Source organism: Botryllus schlosseri, chromosome 11 (genome assembly GCF_051294905.1).
Source record: "Botryllus schlosseri isolate E-star chromosome 11, Bs_hap1, whole genome shotgun sequence".
NCBI classification, from domain to species: domain Eukaryota; kingdom Metazoa; phylum Chordata; class Ascidiacea; order Stolidobranchia; family Styelidae; genus Botryllus; species Botryllus schlosseri.
The window spans coordinates 21,793,995-21,812,105 of record NC_137246.1 but is presented as its reverse complement, the minus strand read 5'-3'; the positions used below and the strand labels follow the sequence as shown (position 1 = coordinate 21,812,105).

General features: G+C 40.5%; 3 protein-coding genes across 4 annotated transcripts in view; 1 reads left to right on the top strand and 2 right to left on the bottom strand.

Moving 5' to 3' along the window:
- The window catches only part of LOC145450199 (sodium/calcium exchanger 3-like), a 162,573-nt gene that overhangs the window by 52,560 nt on the left and 91,902 nt on the right, over nt 1-18,111 (top strand). The gene's annotated exons all lie outside the window — the stretch shown is intronic.
- The window catches only part of LOC145450212 (cysteine desulfurase-like), a 191,960-nt gene that overhangs the window by 115,984 nt on the left and 57,865 nt on the right, over nt 1-18,111 (bottom strand). The window lies entirely within an intron of this gene.
- LOC145450575 (solute carrier family 22 member 15-like) lies at nt 3,509-17,030 on the bottom strand. Its single transcript, XM_080329091.1, has 11 exons — nt 16,762-17,030; nt 16,084-16,185; nt 13,154-13,277; nt 12,927-13,091; nt 12,732-12,867; nt 5,807-5,907; nt 5,472-5,586; nt 5,164-5,304; nt 4,112-4,191; nt 3,860-4,047; nt 3,509-3,797 (listed from the first exon to the last, which is right to left on the bottom strand). The coding sequence occupies exons 1-11, from the start codon at nt 16,840-16,842 to the stop codon at nt 3,615-3,617; spliced, it is 1,416 nt and encodes a 471-aa protein (XP_080185217.1). The 5' UTR covers nt 16,843-17,030; the 3' UTR covers nt 3,509-3,614.

The window sequence follows — 18,111 nt, the reverse complement described above, 5'->3', positions numbered from 1 at the left end:
GTGTTTCAGGTGATAATAAAATTGAATTCCTGTCTGTTTTGGGTATGGTTGCATTACGATTTTGAAGCAGTTCTAATGCCAATGAAAATGAATATCCGTTTATGTCGGATAAGTGTGATATGAAACTAATAATTTAGATCAAATCCCTTACGTTGAGCAATATATCGCTTTGGTATTGGAAATACTCCTGAGTAGGGCGACCGCAGTGGACCTCCTCTATGTTAACATTCATTCTTAGTGGACAAGACTCCTCCGTACATATGTTATATATAGCACAGCACCGCTATTCCGGCGAGATAATGTACCCCTTAGCTCAACGTAGCTGTTAGCCTACAGCCCATGGCCATTGGCCAGGGATATCTAGAACACGGATATCCCTGCCAAAGGCTTTACGATGAATATTCACGTAAAACTTACGACGATGCCTGCACAGCAGGTCTAAATCTTTTCCTCGTGTCGTGCCGGCCAGTGTATGGCTCAAATACCTAGCATAAAATATTTCAATGTTCGTTGCAAAAACATTAGCTGTATACTGCATAATGCGTTCGTGTCGTTGTAGGCGATCACCAGATATCCATTTTCACCGATAACACCCATATTTGTGTCTATTATGATTTCCCAGTTGCGGAACTAATTTCACTGATCCTGCACTTTGAGGAAATTGATTTAGCAGAATTTCAGTCATTTTAGCATTTCGTGGTTAGATGTTTTGTTGTCGATGTGACATCATAGAAATAGCTACGTATTTGATTCCGTGTCTGGAGAGCGTGAGGGTTCATGCGACCGAAACTTTGGTAATATCTTGGAAAAATAAATGACTATTACGAAGCTATATTGGGTTCACCCAGAGGTAACACGAATGATATCATCAACATATAAACCAATACTTTGAAGTTGCCAATTTTGCAAGTTTTCTTAAGTATCCCATAATATGAGTAAGGAGCGATTCGTGATGTCAGAAGTTCTACTGCTAGCTTCCTTCGTATTTTGGACTGAGCATTACGCCTCAGCCCATACTCAACTTTTGTAACTAATATGACGGGTCATTGAAGATCTTATTAGTATGCTTCCGAGCAAATAAAATAACTTGTGTCTGCAGATACAATATAGTGGAGTTATGGATTTTGTTTATCAAAACTTTCTAGTTCAGCATATCTTGTAGGCCTACCTAGATTCGAAAGCTTTATAGGCACTCTTCGTAATATCATCGTGTGGAATCTGGTCATGGGAGGTTGCACTCCGCGGACTAGGCACGCACGAATACGATGTCAATCATCTTGATAGAGATGCAGAGTTTGACGAGTATATAGTATATGTAGGTTATATCTGATGTTGTATTATAATCGAGCATATAGACTCTTATCGTAAATTCAGGTATAGTAGCATTATGAGTTGTCAAGCTCTAAGGCGGGGTGCTCATTGCTCATACTGTCCCACCTGTTTGACGTTTGACCATGCGGCTTACGGATGATTGCCACATGCTGCTTACGGATGATTGCGCAGGCCACTTGGGGGATTACTGATAATTTGTAATTATAGAAATTCCCGTCTTATAATTTCTAATAGAAACCCTCATGTCCCATGTCCACATTCTCCTTTCTTGGAATATGCTGTTAGGTGTTAGCATTGCTTGCTGTTCGTTGTCTTGACATATCTTATATCACTGCAGAATGCAGAATGTATTTCACTCCTAAATGTGTTTTGCACGAGTCTCTGATACCAGATATAGGCCTACCTCGATGAAGTAAGAAAGCCATAAATATTACTGACTGACAACCTTTTGGCCACCCACGTGATAGATGTGATCGACTGGTTGGGCGCCCCTGCTCCAAGGCAACACGAGGCTTGCTCATTCCCTTTGTCAGTCTTGAAAACGGCTGCTTTATTCTTGTTTCATATTTCTTTATATTGACTGTGGGGTACTATATTTTTTTTGAACTTTATAACTTTCCTTTATTGCTCTGTTACTGGTCGAATAAAGCTATTTGAAAATAGGAAATAAGGGTGGAAGCTGACGAGTAGGTCTAGCAAGTACGCATTAAGAGGAAATGGACTCTGGAACCTAATCTGTCATCCCCACGCATATTCGCTCGCAGTCCTAATATGGTAAAATTTTGTAACTACAAATAATAGCCTGAAGCTTGCCATTGCCACCGTACGGCGTCGCATGTTTCGTGCCGGTTGCTGAGTCAATTGATCTAGGCTCCTCCTGGCCGCGTCTGAGAACACACCTATAAAGGAAGAGTTGTACTAAAAGCAGGGTAGTGGTATGGCACGGTACGATGAAAATTTCTTCGTACTAGTACTGTATCCGTTAATTCCTAACTTTACCGTAACATGCAATATACATCTGGGTTGACCGTCGAACATATTTGCCTGCTCGGTGTAGTAGCAAGGCGGCATAAAATTGCGAATGGAAAATATCCTCTGGATATTTACGCTTCCAGCACGTCTATAAAAGCCTGAGCCTAATTATGTATTATAGCGTAATAATATACTATCGACATATCTTGTCTAAATACGATTATAATTATAACCTATATATATGCAGTGGCTTGGCCATGGGCTAAAAGCGCCCAGGCCACTTCCAAATTTCCAACTTGCGCATTGTACCCTCACTCGTTTTCAGTTTTCACGAATATAATATCGTACCGTAATGTCGGGCCGCGCTATTTACTAAAATCCAATCGTTGCGTGTCGTACCTGGACTGTAAGTCGACGGCAAGCAATCACGATAAATAGTATCGGTATCGGCCTTGTGTAAAACGACCAATTTAGTGCAATGTGCAGTGCACTGTAAATAGGCTACTAAATCAGCAACTTCACGTCAATTCTTCTGATACGGCTACGATATATCTTATATTAAATGGTGCATGAGTTTAGAACCATGATTATTACCGTTGCTGGTATTGTCCACTGCGAACAGTGAGTGGAAGATTGATCATCATGGTAGCAGACAGAATGATATGTTAAACAAACTAGCAGTGGGAACTGGGAATATTAGTCTCGCAGCATGACAACAGGGCTGATGAAAACAGAGTGAGGTAACTAATAAAAAGTTCATTGAATCATCACAGGAAATCATTTTTGAGGCATATTAGAAACGAGTTTGATGACATCGGCGACATCAATTGGGCATTTCGGTCTTCTTCTGCAAAGTCAGCAACACTTGTTGCACTTTTTTAAACAAGTATCGCATGGTGAAACATCTGCCGATACCCTGCCGATTAGATGGCGAATAAACATGATCCACAGACCACCAAGGCATGTATAATGTATACGTTTACATTGCATTGATATTGGACCGTGCTATGAATGTACCGGCGCCTATCGATTTTCTGCGACTGAATCTTTAATCAGAAAAGGGGAAACTTCTGACCCTTGCGAATGAACTGCAATACTTGCATCGTCTCGTTGTTGCAACTGATGCCATCTCAACAAGCTGTCATTTATACTTGTTACACGCTGATGGCGCATGTCACAAAATCTTGAGGGTATCAGTGAGGAATAATTGAAGGTCTCGTTTATTATAAAAGAACAGTCAGGAAAAAATTATTCATTGGTTCGCATGAAACTAAAAAATCTCAAATATCAAAGAAAACAGCGGTGCAGCATCAATCGCCATCATTTATCGAATGTTCATCGCCGTCAGATCCGACTCGACGGTATGACGTGCTAAATGTGATCATGCTTGGAAACGACCGATCTAGCGTCGCGGGAACTAAACATGTTAATACGCATGCTATCAATCCCATGACGCCCAGTACAGCGTTCGGCAGAAACGACGCCGTCGAGACCTGAACATAAAACCCGGTCCGACTTAAGATACGAAACAAAAATCGCGGTCGGCTTCAGTTACCAGTTTGTTTATGTAATGAGCAGCTATCGCACCCGACGACCCAGCCATGATTGTCAATCCCAAAGCCACGCCGCGGACTTGATTCGGAAACATTTCCGCCGTGTACAAGTACAGCAGAGAATAAGCTCCGATTCCGCCGGCCTTACCCATTATTTCGATCAACGTTGTTACTTCGATTGGTAGATTTGCTGAAAATAATGAGAATCAGGAGTCTCCTGTATAATTCAATCGACATAAATTACGAACACGTACCCTTAGACGTTCCAACAGCGACACCAAGCGCCAATGTGGCGAAACATAAATAAAACCTCAGCGTCCCTTTTCTTCCGAATCTGCAGATGAAAGATTTATATCTAAGACCATGAAGAGCAAAGAGATTATGAATGATACAAAATGCTCAGTGATTAATAATGACAAAAGTGAATGTAATACGCCTAAGTCGTCAAAGCGAGCAGCAGTGAACGACGCTGATGGCAGAGTAGGCGAGTGAGAAAGAGGAGAGTACCGTCCCTACTGACTGTACTGGCTAAGTGCCTCTCAGTCTCACTTCTCACCAATTTTACTAGATTTAATAGCCGGAATATCATATAAGCGAATCGATACGACGGAGTTGAATTGAATTATGTGAATATCTTTATCGTAATTCATTTCTACCAAGCTATGTATGGAACTAAGAAGGGGCTACAAAAATAGAGATCTTGGTACAACAACAGCGGGACAAATAAATACTGTATAGGCCTACCTTAGGGTTGTTTGAAAATGACTTTTTTCAGATTTTCGCGGCTATTAGCTAAACTTCATTTCGTAACTGCTGCCCACTTGTAGCATGGCCCACTTCTAGGCTTTTGTAACGCACCGCTTGCGCGGATGAGATGGCGAAGAGGAGCCTAGATAAACCTCCAACACTTGGGTAGGAATTCTGGAGTCGATCTCGGTCGGACCAGAACCCACAACCCATTGGTGTTGTAGCTGTGGATTAAACCAAGAATCCAAGAATTATTATTGAAAAACTAGAATACCTTCAATTATACGAGCTGGAATCGCTTCAAATTTGTTTTTCATAGTTTTTGTAGACAATTTAACAATTACATCGGTTAGCCAGTGAAATTTGAAAAAAATATATAATTAATTAAAAATTTTCATATACTATGACTTCTACTCGTGGGAATTGAGCCAAATTTGGTGTGCAACGATTTTTAGCCAACATAACAATTTTAGCTAAGACTAAGAGCCGCAAGAATCTGAGATCATAGTGATTTTTTAACAACCCTACTCTACATGCACACTATTTAGAATCTACTCACATTTCATTGTACATCTGAAACATTACAGTGAAATATACCGGTATATGGAGAAGGCTTAACAGTGACAATCTCCAATACACCCCCACATCAAGTCCCGGCGCACTTATATAAGCTCCAAAGTATACGGCAGTTGAAAAGAACCTAAAACATTATATAAGAATATATGTGTTAACGATTCGATGATTCTTCGATCATCTGTTTGGAGGATTGCTTTCATGGCATAGACGCAATATGAATGGGATCAGGATTATATGATTGGCAGTCTTTTGATGTAAGTGAATGCGGGTTCCTTCAGCAAGATCACTAACCACAGACAAAATCCCAGTACAAGCCTGTTTCGCAGCTTTGGGAGTCCGAGAATAGAGGATAATGTTTTGACTCCTGTAATCTCGTCACGTCCGATATCTCGCGCGAGTCGCACATCTGGTAAATTCAATGACACACTTTTAAAATGTTTATCCCAATATGGGATAGCGCTGACAGGCAATAAGTTTTGGTAAGTAGAAGGATTGGTGCTAAAATAAATCAACGGCAAGGCGGCGGCGCAAGTGATAGCGTAGTCACGGCTATGAAATTCAATATTACAAAATTTATAATCTCACTTGAATATTATATGCACGCCATATCCCTAGCTACATATTACCGTAATTGTCTTTCTTATTCCTTTTCGCGATGGTGGAAATCACTTCCTCTGCCCGTTCTGCATTACCTATCGCGTACACCCATCGACAAGATTCTGGTACGCTGAAAGATTGAGTGCATTGCGTTGAATTGGAATCGCATTGATCTATGTTTCTTAAACTGGGGTCCACGGGTCCGTGAAAGAGCAATGATGAACTACATTGTAAAGAAACTACAAAATCAGATTATTACACTGGGCAACAATTTTAAACGAAAAATTTGTTGTCTTTCATTCTGCACTTGATTTAGGCCAATTTTGGTATGCTGATTCCAAAAATGCCATATTAGCCATATTACTTTTCCATACCATATAGAAATCCACACTTTTATCATGTAATAAGTTATATAGCAAAGGGGTCAATTGTATTATCAGGAAAAAAGGTACTGGTATCGATCTAGGCCAGGGGTGGCCAACCTTTTTGCCATTCACGGCCGCATTTTAACCGTTCCTGTTGCCCACGGCTGCATTCTAGTCGTAATGAACTATAACTGGATGCCAAATGCCCATTTTAGAGTGTCTATGTCCATTTCTGGTGATATCCGGACTAATCTATTCAATTATATAGGCATGCTATACGCACCGAAATCGCGAGTGGTCAGTGTTCACTGGCCATGTTATGGGACTGCAAGCATTGTCGCGCAGGGCGAAATTTTTTTTCAGATTTACTAATGAATTTCGTGATTAATATTGGTAGTTTTACAAATTACTATCAAACATTTATCGTTTCACAGCCCATGGATGTGATCAGATTCACCGGTAAAGTTGATGGAGGGGGTGTTTCAAAAATTTAGGGCGAGTTATAAATGATGATGCATCTTCGGGTGGGCCAATTGTTATTAGTCACTTTGTTACATGCTGTTATTTCTTGATCTCCCATCAGGATTGTCGGTATAGTGAAGTGTACAGGTACACGATGTCGAGTTAGTATTTCCATATGGGGCGCATCATTTTCCTCTACTGTTCGAATCTGAAATGTGGGGCTCTAATTGCAAAGGAACCCTACTATATTAAAATCGAAAAATGAAGTCACATTGAATCGCGCCCAGCGCGAAGAAAATTTCAAGATTAATTTAAATCTATCAAGAAATCGGGAGTCAATTCCTAAATTCCAGTTGCATGTCGACGGCCGCCAACGCATACTAATTGAATTACGTGACCACGGCCGCACAAATTCCCTTCTACGGCCGCAGGTGGGCCACCCTGATCTATATAGGCCGATGCTTTCACCTATTTGGGTTAGAGCAGTGGTCGGGAACCATTTTTGTTCGAAGAGCCATATTGGCACTATTTTTCCATCTCAACTCCCAAAGAGCCATACCTGTCAATCAACTGTTACGTCACAATCGGAAATTCATGACGTCATAGTAACACTAATTCGAACTCACTACATAGGATTCCTCGTGTGCGCCATATTTTCTCTGTAAAATCTGATATTTATTGTTCGGAAATAAAGGTAGAAACGAGAGGTATAGAACTGACGGGCCAAGCCTCACCCTTGATAACGCAATTCATAAGTAGCTTAGAATATATTATAACTGATATTAATCGAATGTGACTGTCACGCTGATTACGAAAATCTAAATACTTGTCGACTTCTCAAAGTATTCAGCGGTAACATAACGTTGCGCTACATGCCTACATTTTATCGCCGGTACTACACAGAGCTATACTCAGGGGCGTAACAGCACTTCGTCAGCCCCCCCAAAACGTTGGTCTTGGGCCCCCCACACGATGATAAACCAAACTTCTGGGTGGCTGCGCCCCCCAGACCCCCCTCAGGTAATGATCTGTTTATCGCTACTTATCATCTACATTGGGGCCGTGAGCTGAATCAGCTTTTGTCGTCTGCACGCGCGATGCGCGAAAAAAATCTATGATTCATGATTCGATCGGTCAATATGATCGGGGATTGCATATATATTGCTATCAATTTTTATCCTATCTCGGCTCACGTAATCAGATTTTTAGATAGAGCTGAGCGAGGTGTGTTGGAAAAGGTAGGACCCCTCAATAATAATTAAACATCTTCGGGCGTATACCCGTTGGCAGGGACGAAGCAGCACTTCGTTAGGCCACCCCAACCACTTGGGTCTTAGCCTCCCATAGGGTGATAAACCTATCCCCAATCACGTTGTTCGCTTTTGCCACGTAATTAGTCGTACTGTTTAGTGAGCCAGCGCGAGGCGCGAAAATTATCGATAATTCATGACAAAATCGGTCATTAAGATCGAGACTTGCATATATATTGCTATCACTTTCTTGTCTTCTCTGCTCACGAAATTAGATTTACCGGTAGAGCTGAGTGAGGTGTTATGGAAACTGTAGGCCCGTTGGTATGATTCCGTAACATGATGTTATTTCATGACCTCCTGTCTGCTATATCAAAAATATAGAATCGCCCAAACATAGGCTACTAAACTAAAAGACGAACACGATTTCAAATTGGTATTTCTTCACCGGCATATAATTTTCCCTCGCGGGATGGTATTTGTGTTGTGAGGTTCAGATTGCCAAGACAGGAACATTCGGCGCCAGTCATTTAGGCGCCTAATTAAACCTATATGTATTTTGTATATATAACGAAGTTTTCGGTCAGCATAAGGGCAGTCCTTTTTGGCCAAGGTTATCTTGCCGTCGATCGTTCTGGCACAATTCTTGGTGTCGCATGACGCATGGCTTAAAGCTTCATAGGTCTAGGTGCATCGTGGCACGGTAATGGCCAACGCCGATATGCCCATTTCTATAAATCTTGCGTATTTTTTCTTTGGGGAAGAGTACCCCGATAGAAAGATGCTATTTGACAACTTGAAATCGCGCCTAGCGCGAAAAATTTTCGAAAAGTTGGATTGATTTTAAAAAAATACTCCATAATTTATGCTAATTCACGAAATAACTTTGGGCCCCCTTCGAGCTCGCCCCCCCCCAATAGGGGGGGGGGTTTGGGGTGCGGCCGTTACGGCCCTGGTATACTTACCGATCAAGAACGTGGATAGCTATGGCGTTGTTTGTAATTCGAGTTTGTAATTGTCACATTCACAACAGTTCATTTCGCGATGTAGATCAGGAAGACAATGCGTATATTTGAAAAATGCGTTTTGGAATGGGCGGCGCCGTGTCTGCTATGCTCTTTGATTAATCAACGTATCGCACAATTCAGGATTTCGAGTCGGGTACATAGAATTTGCGAGTGATATTGGCCGCCGGCGTGACAGTAACTTAAATTTGATGATTTTGAAAAGAGGGGGTCCGAGCCCCTAAACCTGAAGACGACATTGTCTTTACCTCTCAAAGACATGTTTATACTGCCACGAGAATGATTATTTTGGCCGTGATGAAAACTTACCAGCAAGTCGTTGCAATATTGATCAATTTTATACAAAAATAAATATTTGGCAAAGAGCCATATCTTATACCCAAAAGAGCCAGGTATGGCACGCGAGCCATAGGTTCCCGACCCCTGGGTTAGAGGATGCAATCATCCGAAGATATTTCAGACACATATATGATGCAAACTGCAGGATATGGCAAGAAAATAAACATTACATTTACTATCAGTTTTATGTCCAATGCCCCATTCAGCTTACTCAGTGTAACTTGAAACTCCTACAAGCTCGATAATTAGGATCAAGATGAAGATCTTAGGGGTGACAGGCCTAATGATGAAGATTTTGAAATCGAAGATGATTCGGAACGCAGAGTAGCCCATATAGTCCATCAACACAAGTTAAATGATCTGACATAAGCTTTGGGACTTGGAAGAGAAATATTCGGAACTTTTAGCATTCTTGCGAATTGAGAAAAGATTACTTGGCAAGCGAGCGAAGATATCTCACTTTCGATCATTAGGAACGGCGTTATAATCGCACGGATACTTTCGGAAAATTTGGGTATTGCCGTGAAACTGGCATTGCCATGATACTGTTGCGATGGGTTGCTGGAGGAAATAGGAATCCCAATTTACAACTCAAGTGAATGGCAAATGTCTATAATTGGTAGCTCGAAAAGGACCCTAAATTGTGACATTCTCCAAAATGGCAACGTCTTAGGTTCAATAAAAATTGCACACTCGCAGTTTTCGTGAATAACACAGAACATTGACAATCATACAGAAACGTTAAATTGTTGCAATATCACAAGCACGATTGGGATTGGATAAATGTGTCCGCTTTGAAATATTGTGTTTTCTTGTTGGTTGGACAATAAGAATTCACATGTAACTCTAATACACATGTGCCACAACCATATGTTTATGTCGGACAGCAGGCATAAAAAAAATCTAAATAATTTCCCGGAAAACCTTGGCATAGTTAGCTATGGTCAAGAAGAAAGCATCCCCCAATATCTGAAGATGATGGGGTAAGATGTCAGAGTTGATCGGAGCTTACATATGTTAGCTGACTGTTGCTCCAGTATCATACGAAATAACGCACAGAATTTTGAGTTATTAGCTCAAATTTGGACCCTGAAACTCGCACTTCATTTGTCCTGCAGAAGCAATATCAGTTTAATTAAACCAAATAAAGCAGTTCAAATGTTCATTTGGAGTCTATTGATTTACTTTCGGCTGCTTGTGGTCTTTGAAACGTTTATTAATATAAAGACAAAATATTTGAAGTAGTACTTTTATGTGGGTTATGAGTAGAGGTGGTCAGTAACGAAGTACTTCTACTTTTTTGAAGTACTCAAGTAGTCTTCCTCTACTTCTAGTACTTACTCAAGTAGAACTAATTTTTGCTACTTCTACTTCATAATTTTTTGTGATCTACTTACTTACTTTTCGCTATTTTCAGTCTGTGAAGTAGAAATAGTTTAATCCTCCAATAAGGAAGATAGCCTGAGGAATTTCGGGGCTGTTTTCACGGAGTATCAACATTTAATTTTCAGAAAAGTTGAGTAAAGTCAAGAATTTTCGTCGCGCTTCGCGCACAGTGGATATGAAGTGACCAATATGATTTCACGAAAACATCGGTGAATATAATTTAGGTAGCGGGTTGCGTGGTTCCGTTCACACCGCATTGTTGCCCATATGAAATATTTTATCACAGTATATATGGTCCCTCATAACGTTTGAAACTGATGTTTCGCAATCTAGCATTTACTTAACATATCGTAGTTTAGAAGTCCATGGCGTCTCCTAATCTGGAACAGTGGGCGCTGACTTTTTTAGGTTTGGACCTGTATTAAGATACAACCTTGAAACTTTCTGGACAAAAGACATGAAAAACATTTTCTGCTTTTAGATGTAGTATTTATATTTCACTTTCAATTCCCAGTATCATACTTTGAGTTCTAATTAGTATCAGATCTTTTGTCTGGAGAACATACATGTTGAAGTATAAAAGCATTTGTAGTAATGCCTTTAATTTCTGGAAATAAACCTACACAATATGGCATTTTTTACGATCCACCATATTTTTTATTAACGTTTACTAATCGCGCAAAGTGTTTACACCGTATCTGATACAACGTCTCCACATTGTTCTTCGACTAAACTACTGACGTTATAATAAGGGGGAGGGTGCCATACCATGATATTTTCCAAAACGTGTTGTTCGAGTAAACAGAGGATTAGTATCGCATTTCCATATCAATACCATCATTTTCATCCCATCATGCGGACGAACGCTAATGCTATCAAAAATTTATACCTCCTGGTATGCATCAATATGAATCAAGCTCTGCACCTTTCGCATAGTTCAATTTGCAGCTTTGGACAATCAATGCGAACGAATTACGATCGTTTTCACAACTACTTACTTATTTGAGTAGATTTAAAGTCAGTCAATTCTACTTCTACCTCAAGTACATTCAGGTTGCTTATGGAAGAAGTACTTATACTCGTACTTGAGTAGATTTTTTTGTCGCTACTTCTACTTCTATTTGAGTAGCTTTCTAGACTACTCTGACCAGCTCTGGTTATGAGACAATGGGGTGGCTGCCTACCCCAAAAACTTGACGTGACAGAGAAAAACGGAAGTCATTTGTGAATTCAGCGCCCAAAACTTAGTCGAAATCAATTGTCTGATCAAAGTCAACGAAAATTGTGTTTACCAGTGTTATCCTTCAGCAATGAAGCCGTGAGTGGGACGGTGGCTACCTTGTCTATAGTCATTAGCTAGTATATTTTAGGTATGGTATAGCCTAAATAGAGTTGATCTTGATGTGATGACCTTTTTATTTTAGTTTTATTCTAGTCATCGGCTCCAGAAATTTTGAGAGTTAGCGCAACCGCCTACAAAGCTTGGACGGTTTCGCGATTGAACAAGTTCAGAAAACCGCGTCGTATAGGAATAGGACGTTTAGTATAGATAGGACGTATAATTCGCGGGATGGATGCTAGCGACCTCTGAAACCAATCAAAGAGGAGAGTCATTGTTGCGAGTTATTAGCAACAATAACAACCGTGTTCATATTGCTGTGTGGTGTGATTTACGTACGAGGCATAGAACGACACCGACAAAGGCGGGTTGTAAATGACATCATTCGAACTTGCAATCAAAGGCAGTCTTGCTCAAAGCGACAATGCTTTGTCATGCGGCGTGGTGTGGCATGGAAATTCTTTCGCGAATCATATCCTCGTGTCTTGATCTCGTAATATTTATAGAGCAAAATATACAGTGACGGTTACATTACGTTATGACGACCTTTGCATGAACTTTATGACGCAAGCCAATAGTTCAGACCTCGCAAAGTACCGAGTAAGGACTCTCAAGGGACTGAGCAAAAACTGTTAACGTAGGAACTTACACGCTATTAGCTAATATCATCGCGGTCGCTATGTGTTAAGTTATATTATACATATATCTGCGTGTGTGGAATATATATATATATATATATATGTTATATATGCTATGTTCCAATTAGCGTATAAATATGGGCTACTTACAGGAAATACAAAAGGAATGGATAAATGGAGCCAGACGTAGAGACGGCGATGATGACCAGCTTCCAAGTCGGAAGAATAAATCCAAAGAAAGCAACTAGAAACATTCCAAGTGCTTGAAAAACGACGCAAAATATTGCTGAAAATACAAGAATGTTTACCACCAAAGCAAAATGAGTGATAAAATCAATAAATCACCGACAATCCCCGCGTACGCAGACTCCGTCAATTCATACACCAGCAGAAAGTTGGTTACCATCGCGCCGCCTTGAAATATCCCCGTAAAAAAACGTTCACCGGCAAAAACTTGCCATGATGATGCAAACGCGGATATTAATAATGCTATTGTCATCAGTGCAAAATCTATTGAAAGTTTGAACTATTAAATTATGGAATGGTACACTCAGTTACCACAACCAAATTACTTGTTATTAAGATTGGCTTTCGTCCATAAATATCAGCTAGCTGGCCTGACGCAACTGCCCCAACGGCTAATCCAGCGGCGTATACGCCGGCGATCAATGATGATTGAGACTCAGACAACGTAAACTGTAATACACCAGAGCAAGGGTTGTAATGACTCGAGTCATGACTCGATTTGTGTTGCGATGTTTTGGTGACTCGACTAGACCTGAATGATTTTGTCAAATACGGAAAATGACTCGACTTTTGTACCCCTGTGTCGAGACTAGGATGGCCAAGACTGTAACAACACGAAAAATACAGTAAAGTTATCATATTACTGGTACTTCGTCTATCTGTACTCGTACTTGATGATAAATAGGGTTAGAAACTGTAAAGAGTGAGGAAAATTACTATAATATCAGGGCAATTAATTCGATATCACCCAAGCAGATTTGTGGGTTGAACATGACTTGAACTCAAAACTGGGAAGTGGAGACAATGTCTTGAAGTCGGACTCGAGTCTCAATACTATGACTCAGACTTGACCCTCTGATCACTGACTTGGACTTTGGAATTGACTCGGTGGTGAATTGAAAATGTCTCGAGTCAAAACGATAAGAGTAAAATTGATTGGTGACTCGGAACCTTGTGACTTGGCTACACGGTTACAACCATGCACCAGTCAAAAAGTCAGAAATGCTTATTATGCCTAAGGTATGACATCATTTTACTTCTACAGAATGTCATTTACTGACAGGTTTATATGCTTGGTAGCTGAGAGGTTACAGCCCACTGAATACACCCAATGTTTGTGCGGGTTTTGTCGCTATCACATCCATATGTGGTCACTGACCCGTCAGTAACAAAGTACTTGTACTTTTCGAAGTACTTCAAGTAGACTTTTCCTACTCGCACTACTTCCTCACGTGGTTATGACTTTGGACTACTACTACTTGACAGTTATCAGTTTTTCAGGCGAATCTAGGCCTGCTTGTAAATCACCATTTCTACTTGAGTAGAAATTCACGGAGCTACTTCTACTTTGATTACCACCCATGACTACTTTGACCATCTCTGATCATACCATACGTCAGTGGTTCTGTACGGGTGATGCCGCGGCACACTCGCGTGCCGATTGGACTGCTCAGTAGGGCTCTTCAAAAATGACTTTTTTTCTCAAATCGTACTGGCTACTTGATAAAATTGTTAGGTTACCTAATTTAAGCCTACACACAAAATTTGATTCAATTCCAGCCAGTAACCGCTTTGCTACAGGATAAGAAAGTTTCTATTTATTATATAAAAATAAATAATAAAATATTTGAAAATTTTCTGTTCACCCCATGAAAGTGTTAAGCTGTCTATAGAAACGATCCTCACCAGATTTGGTTTAATTCCAACCAGTGGAAGCGAAGTTATTGCCGTCGAAAAATTTTGATTTGAATAAAATAGTATTTACGGTGAGCACAACTATAATAAATAAACAAAGAATCGATCACCGTAAATACGATTTTTCGACGGCAATAACTCCGCTTCTACTGGTTGAAATTGAACCAAATTTGGTGAGCATCGTTTCTATAGACAGCCTAACACTTTCGTGGGGTGAACAGAAAACTTTCAAATTTTTTATTATTTATTTTTATATATTAAATAGAAACTTTCTTCTCCTGTAGCAAAGCGGTTACTGGCTGGAATTGAACCAAATTTTGTGTGTAGGCTTAAATTAGGTAACCTAACAATTTTATCAAGTAGCCAGTACGATTTGAGAAAAAAAAGTCATTTTTGAAGAGCCCTACTGCTCAGGTGTGCCGCGAGCATATGTGGTAAAGGAGGTCGACGAATTACAAAAATTAAGGAATCCAAATTATGCCTGTGGCATTGTCGGTCGTTCTATTATCTTTTCACGCTCAGGACACACAATGTACCATGCGATATAATGAACAGATATAGGATAATGTCGAAACGAATGTCTCTCAAACTGACACCCCCTCAGCCGAATACCTCATGTAGCAGTGTTCGGACTTTACCCTTACCTATTGTGAGTTTTCTCGACATTTTTCATTCTCCTCCATGAATTCGTACTTGATCGGGTCTTTTTCTGGGCAATATGGCAATGCAACCCCATCTCGTCCACGTATATAATTGCATTTGGGGAGGAGAATACCAAACATCACTCGGGCAATTCGACCTGGGTGTTAAGATTTGGCCGAAGGTCTTGACGTTATCCTAGTCACCCCTATCATAACGAAGGGCTGAACAGTGACATGGCTTGGGTTGATGACATTTTTCTATTTTGTTCAAGTCGTATTAATGCCAAATCTTGCACACATTGTACTTGTTCATTTGTAGTGATATTTCGACATGGTCACATTACGATCACATTATACGAGGAGGAGCCTATAGATAAACCTCCAATACTTGGGAAGAGAATCTAGAGGCAACCCGGTCGGACGCAAACCCGCAACCCATTTGTGTTTCAGTTGTGCAACGTACCAATACGCCACTCTCCGCTCATGGTATTCGAAGTGCTAGGGTGCCGCGAACCATTTTTCCCTTTGATAGGGTGCCTCGAGGTCAAAAAGGTAGAGAACCACTGCCATACGTCATTTCAATATAGCATGCTTACAGTTTATTAATTTGAAACAATATCTGCCCATTTTGTGGCAAAGTTTCTCCTCTTCCCGATAATCATTTCGTCCATAATGCTAATATGGATAAATAGAGTTGTACAGTATAAGTCAGAAGTAGCATTGCACCAAAACAGTTTTTAGTTTTATTGGGCGGCCCATGCTTCTGTAAGCGGTCTATTTTACAATTCTTCAGATCGTGGAGCGGTTGGATAAGTCAATTTTGCGATAATTAATTTCGCCACCTAAGATGTTCGGGAGTTTTACGACAAACATTCCCAAAATTCGCCATGGCAGTCCGGTATCGTATAGCTATCACTCACGTGTGTGCTGAGCGTCGTATGGTTGGCACCATGAATCCCAGTTGGAATTTCGACATCGGGAGCAATCACCGACATCAGATGTAAGTTGTTTCCGAAAAGTACCTTGAAAAGATGTAAGGATGTAAGGAGCCATACGCTAACTGTTAGCAACGAATAGCCATGCGGCTTGAAAATGGCGGGAATTCGGTAATACAGTGACTTCACGAATATATAGTGACGTAACCAACGGAATCGACGTATTATCGTCAGAATACACATTGTGTGGGTAACCCTTTGCTACTTTACGGCGCTTACTCATTGTGACGAGGCAGATTGAGGAATAGATATCTTACATCATCATTCCAGACACGAAATCTTGGATACCAGATACCTTTACGCATTCACAAAGGACGGACAATACAAACAAATGAGCAGATTCAACTCATGCGGTCGCATCGGATGTAAACAGAGACAGATGTCATCGAAACAGCAATGGTCTTCATCATTATCCGGCATTTTAGGAACGCATGTAGTAAGCTGGTAACATTTGATTACGTACTGGTTCTATTAGTCGGTAGAAACTTGTTCATTTTTCTAAAATCGTCTATTCGGTATTTGGAATCCTGGCGGGACGGCACAATAATGTAAATCCTACGGATATTTCAGTAATATAGAACTCTTCCAAAATGGTTCACTTACATTCAAATGTAAACAGACTGCCAGCAATTGGCGTCGAAATCTCCCACCTCCAAATTCAGACAACGCGTCATCAACATTCATCCTAATCCAGCAGCTACTACTTTTGAAACCACAAATTAATCAACGTCGTACTCCTTCCTATATCATATAAACCAGTCTTCAATGTACACCGTTAAAATATCTTGCACTTCACGATTACAAATCTCATGCATGCATGAACGAATTGTTACAATAGCCTCGCCTGCATAATCAGTACACAAGAACAAACAGGCCCGGACGAGATGGCAAACATATATTTTGTAAGCCAGGTAAACAGTGATTAAAATAGGTTCGAAGTGGCTAAGCCCTTGCGACATTCTTTGTTTTGAAGACAACGATGGTGGCATGTTATAGCATATAGGAGTCAATGGAATTTGTCCATTCGGGAAAACCGGCCTGAGTCACGACCGTTTACTACATGCGACCATGACACAATGACGTGTTAACTAAACACGCGTCGAGAGCAAGGTCGGCCTTGACTTGTACAAAGTATATGAGCTCGGGTTGGACTCCTAACCAAGGTACATTCCCGACCTAATTCAAATTCATTGTCTGGGGCATCAGCCCATGAACAGTGTAATCAGCGATGGCCAGGGTCGAAACAGCACTTCGTCCGCCCCCAAAATTCATATTGGCCCACAAATAGGGTAATCAACCAAACTCCTGGACCCCCCAAACCATCGATTCATGGTTACTCGACTTCTAGAAATATTCGTTATCGGACGACACCGTGCGTGTTTACTAGCCGCGCGAAAAGCGAAGAAATTGTCAAATTCATAATTAAATTTTTTCAATAATATCAAAAATTTAACATCATTTGGAAACTTTTTCAGCCCATGTGATCAGATTAACCGGTAGAGCAGAAGGACGTGGTGTTTTCGAAAACTTAGGTCACGTTAATGATGTACGATTATTAATTATACATCTACTGTTTATCGCAAGCATTTTATGCTTAATATTGGAGTACTCAAGTATGAAATCGTATCTCCGGGAGTTTTGTTCTCTAGGCCATACATCATCTTGTTAACAGAATACAACCATTAAAACATGATTGTCACACAAATATGAATGAATATTTAATGCACATCATCGTGACTTCTGATGTATGATCGAATCAGGTCTTAATCGACCACCGCTGAACGCTTGAGATTCGGTTGAACCCCGGTTAAGGTAAGAACCACTGATCAATAGAACACTTAGGCCCCAATCATCTGTTATGAATTAAATCGTGGAATTTGAGGTAATCATGGAAATTGCCGACGGACCGTTATTTCTATTAGATATTATTGGTCTGATGGAATAAACGAGTCA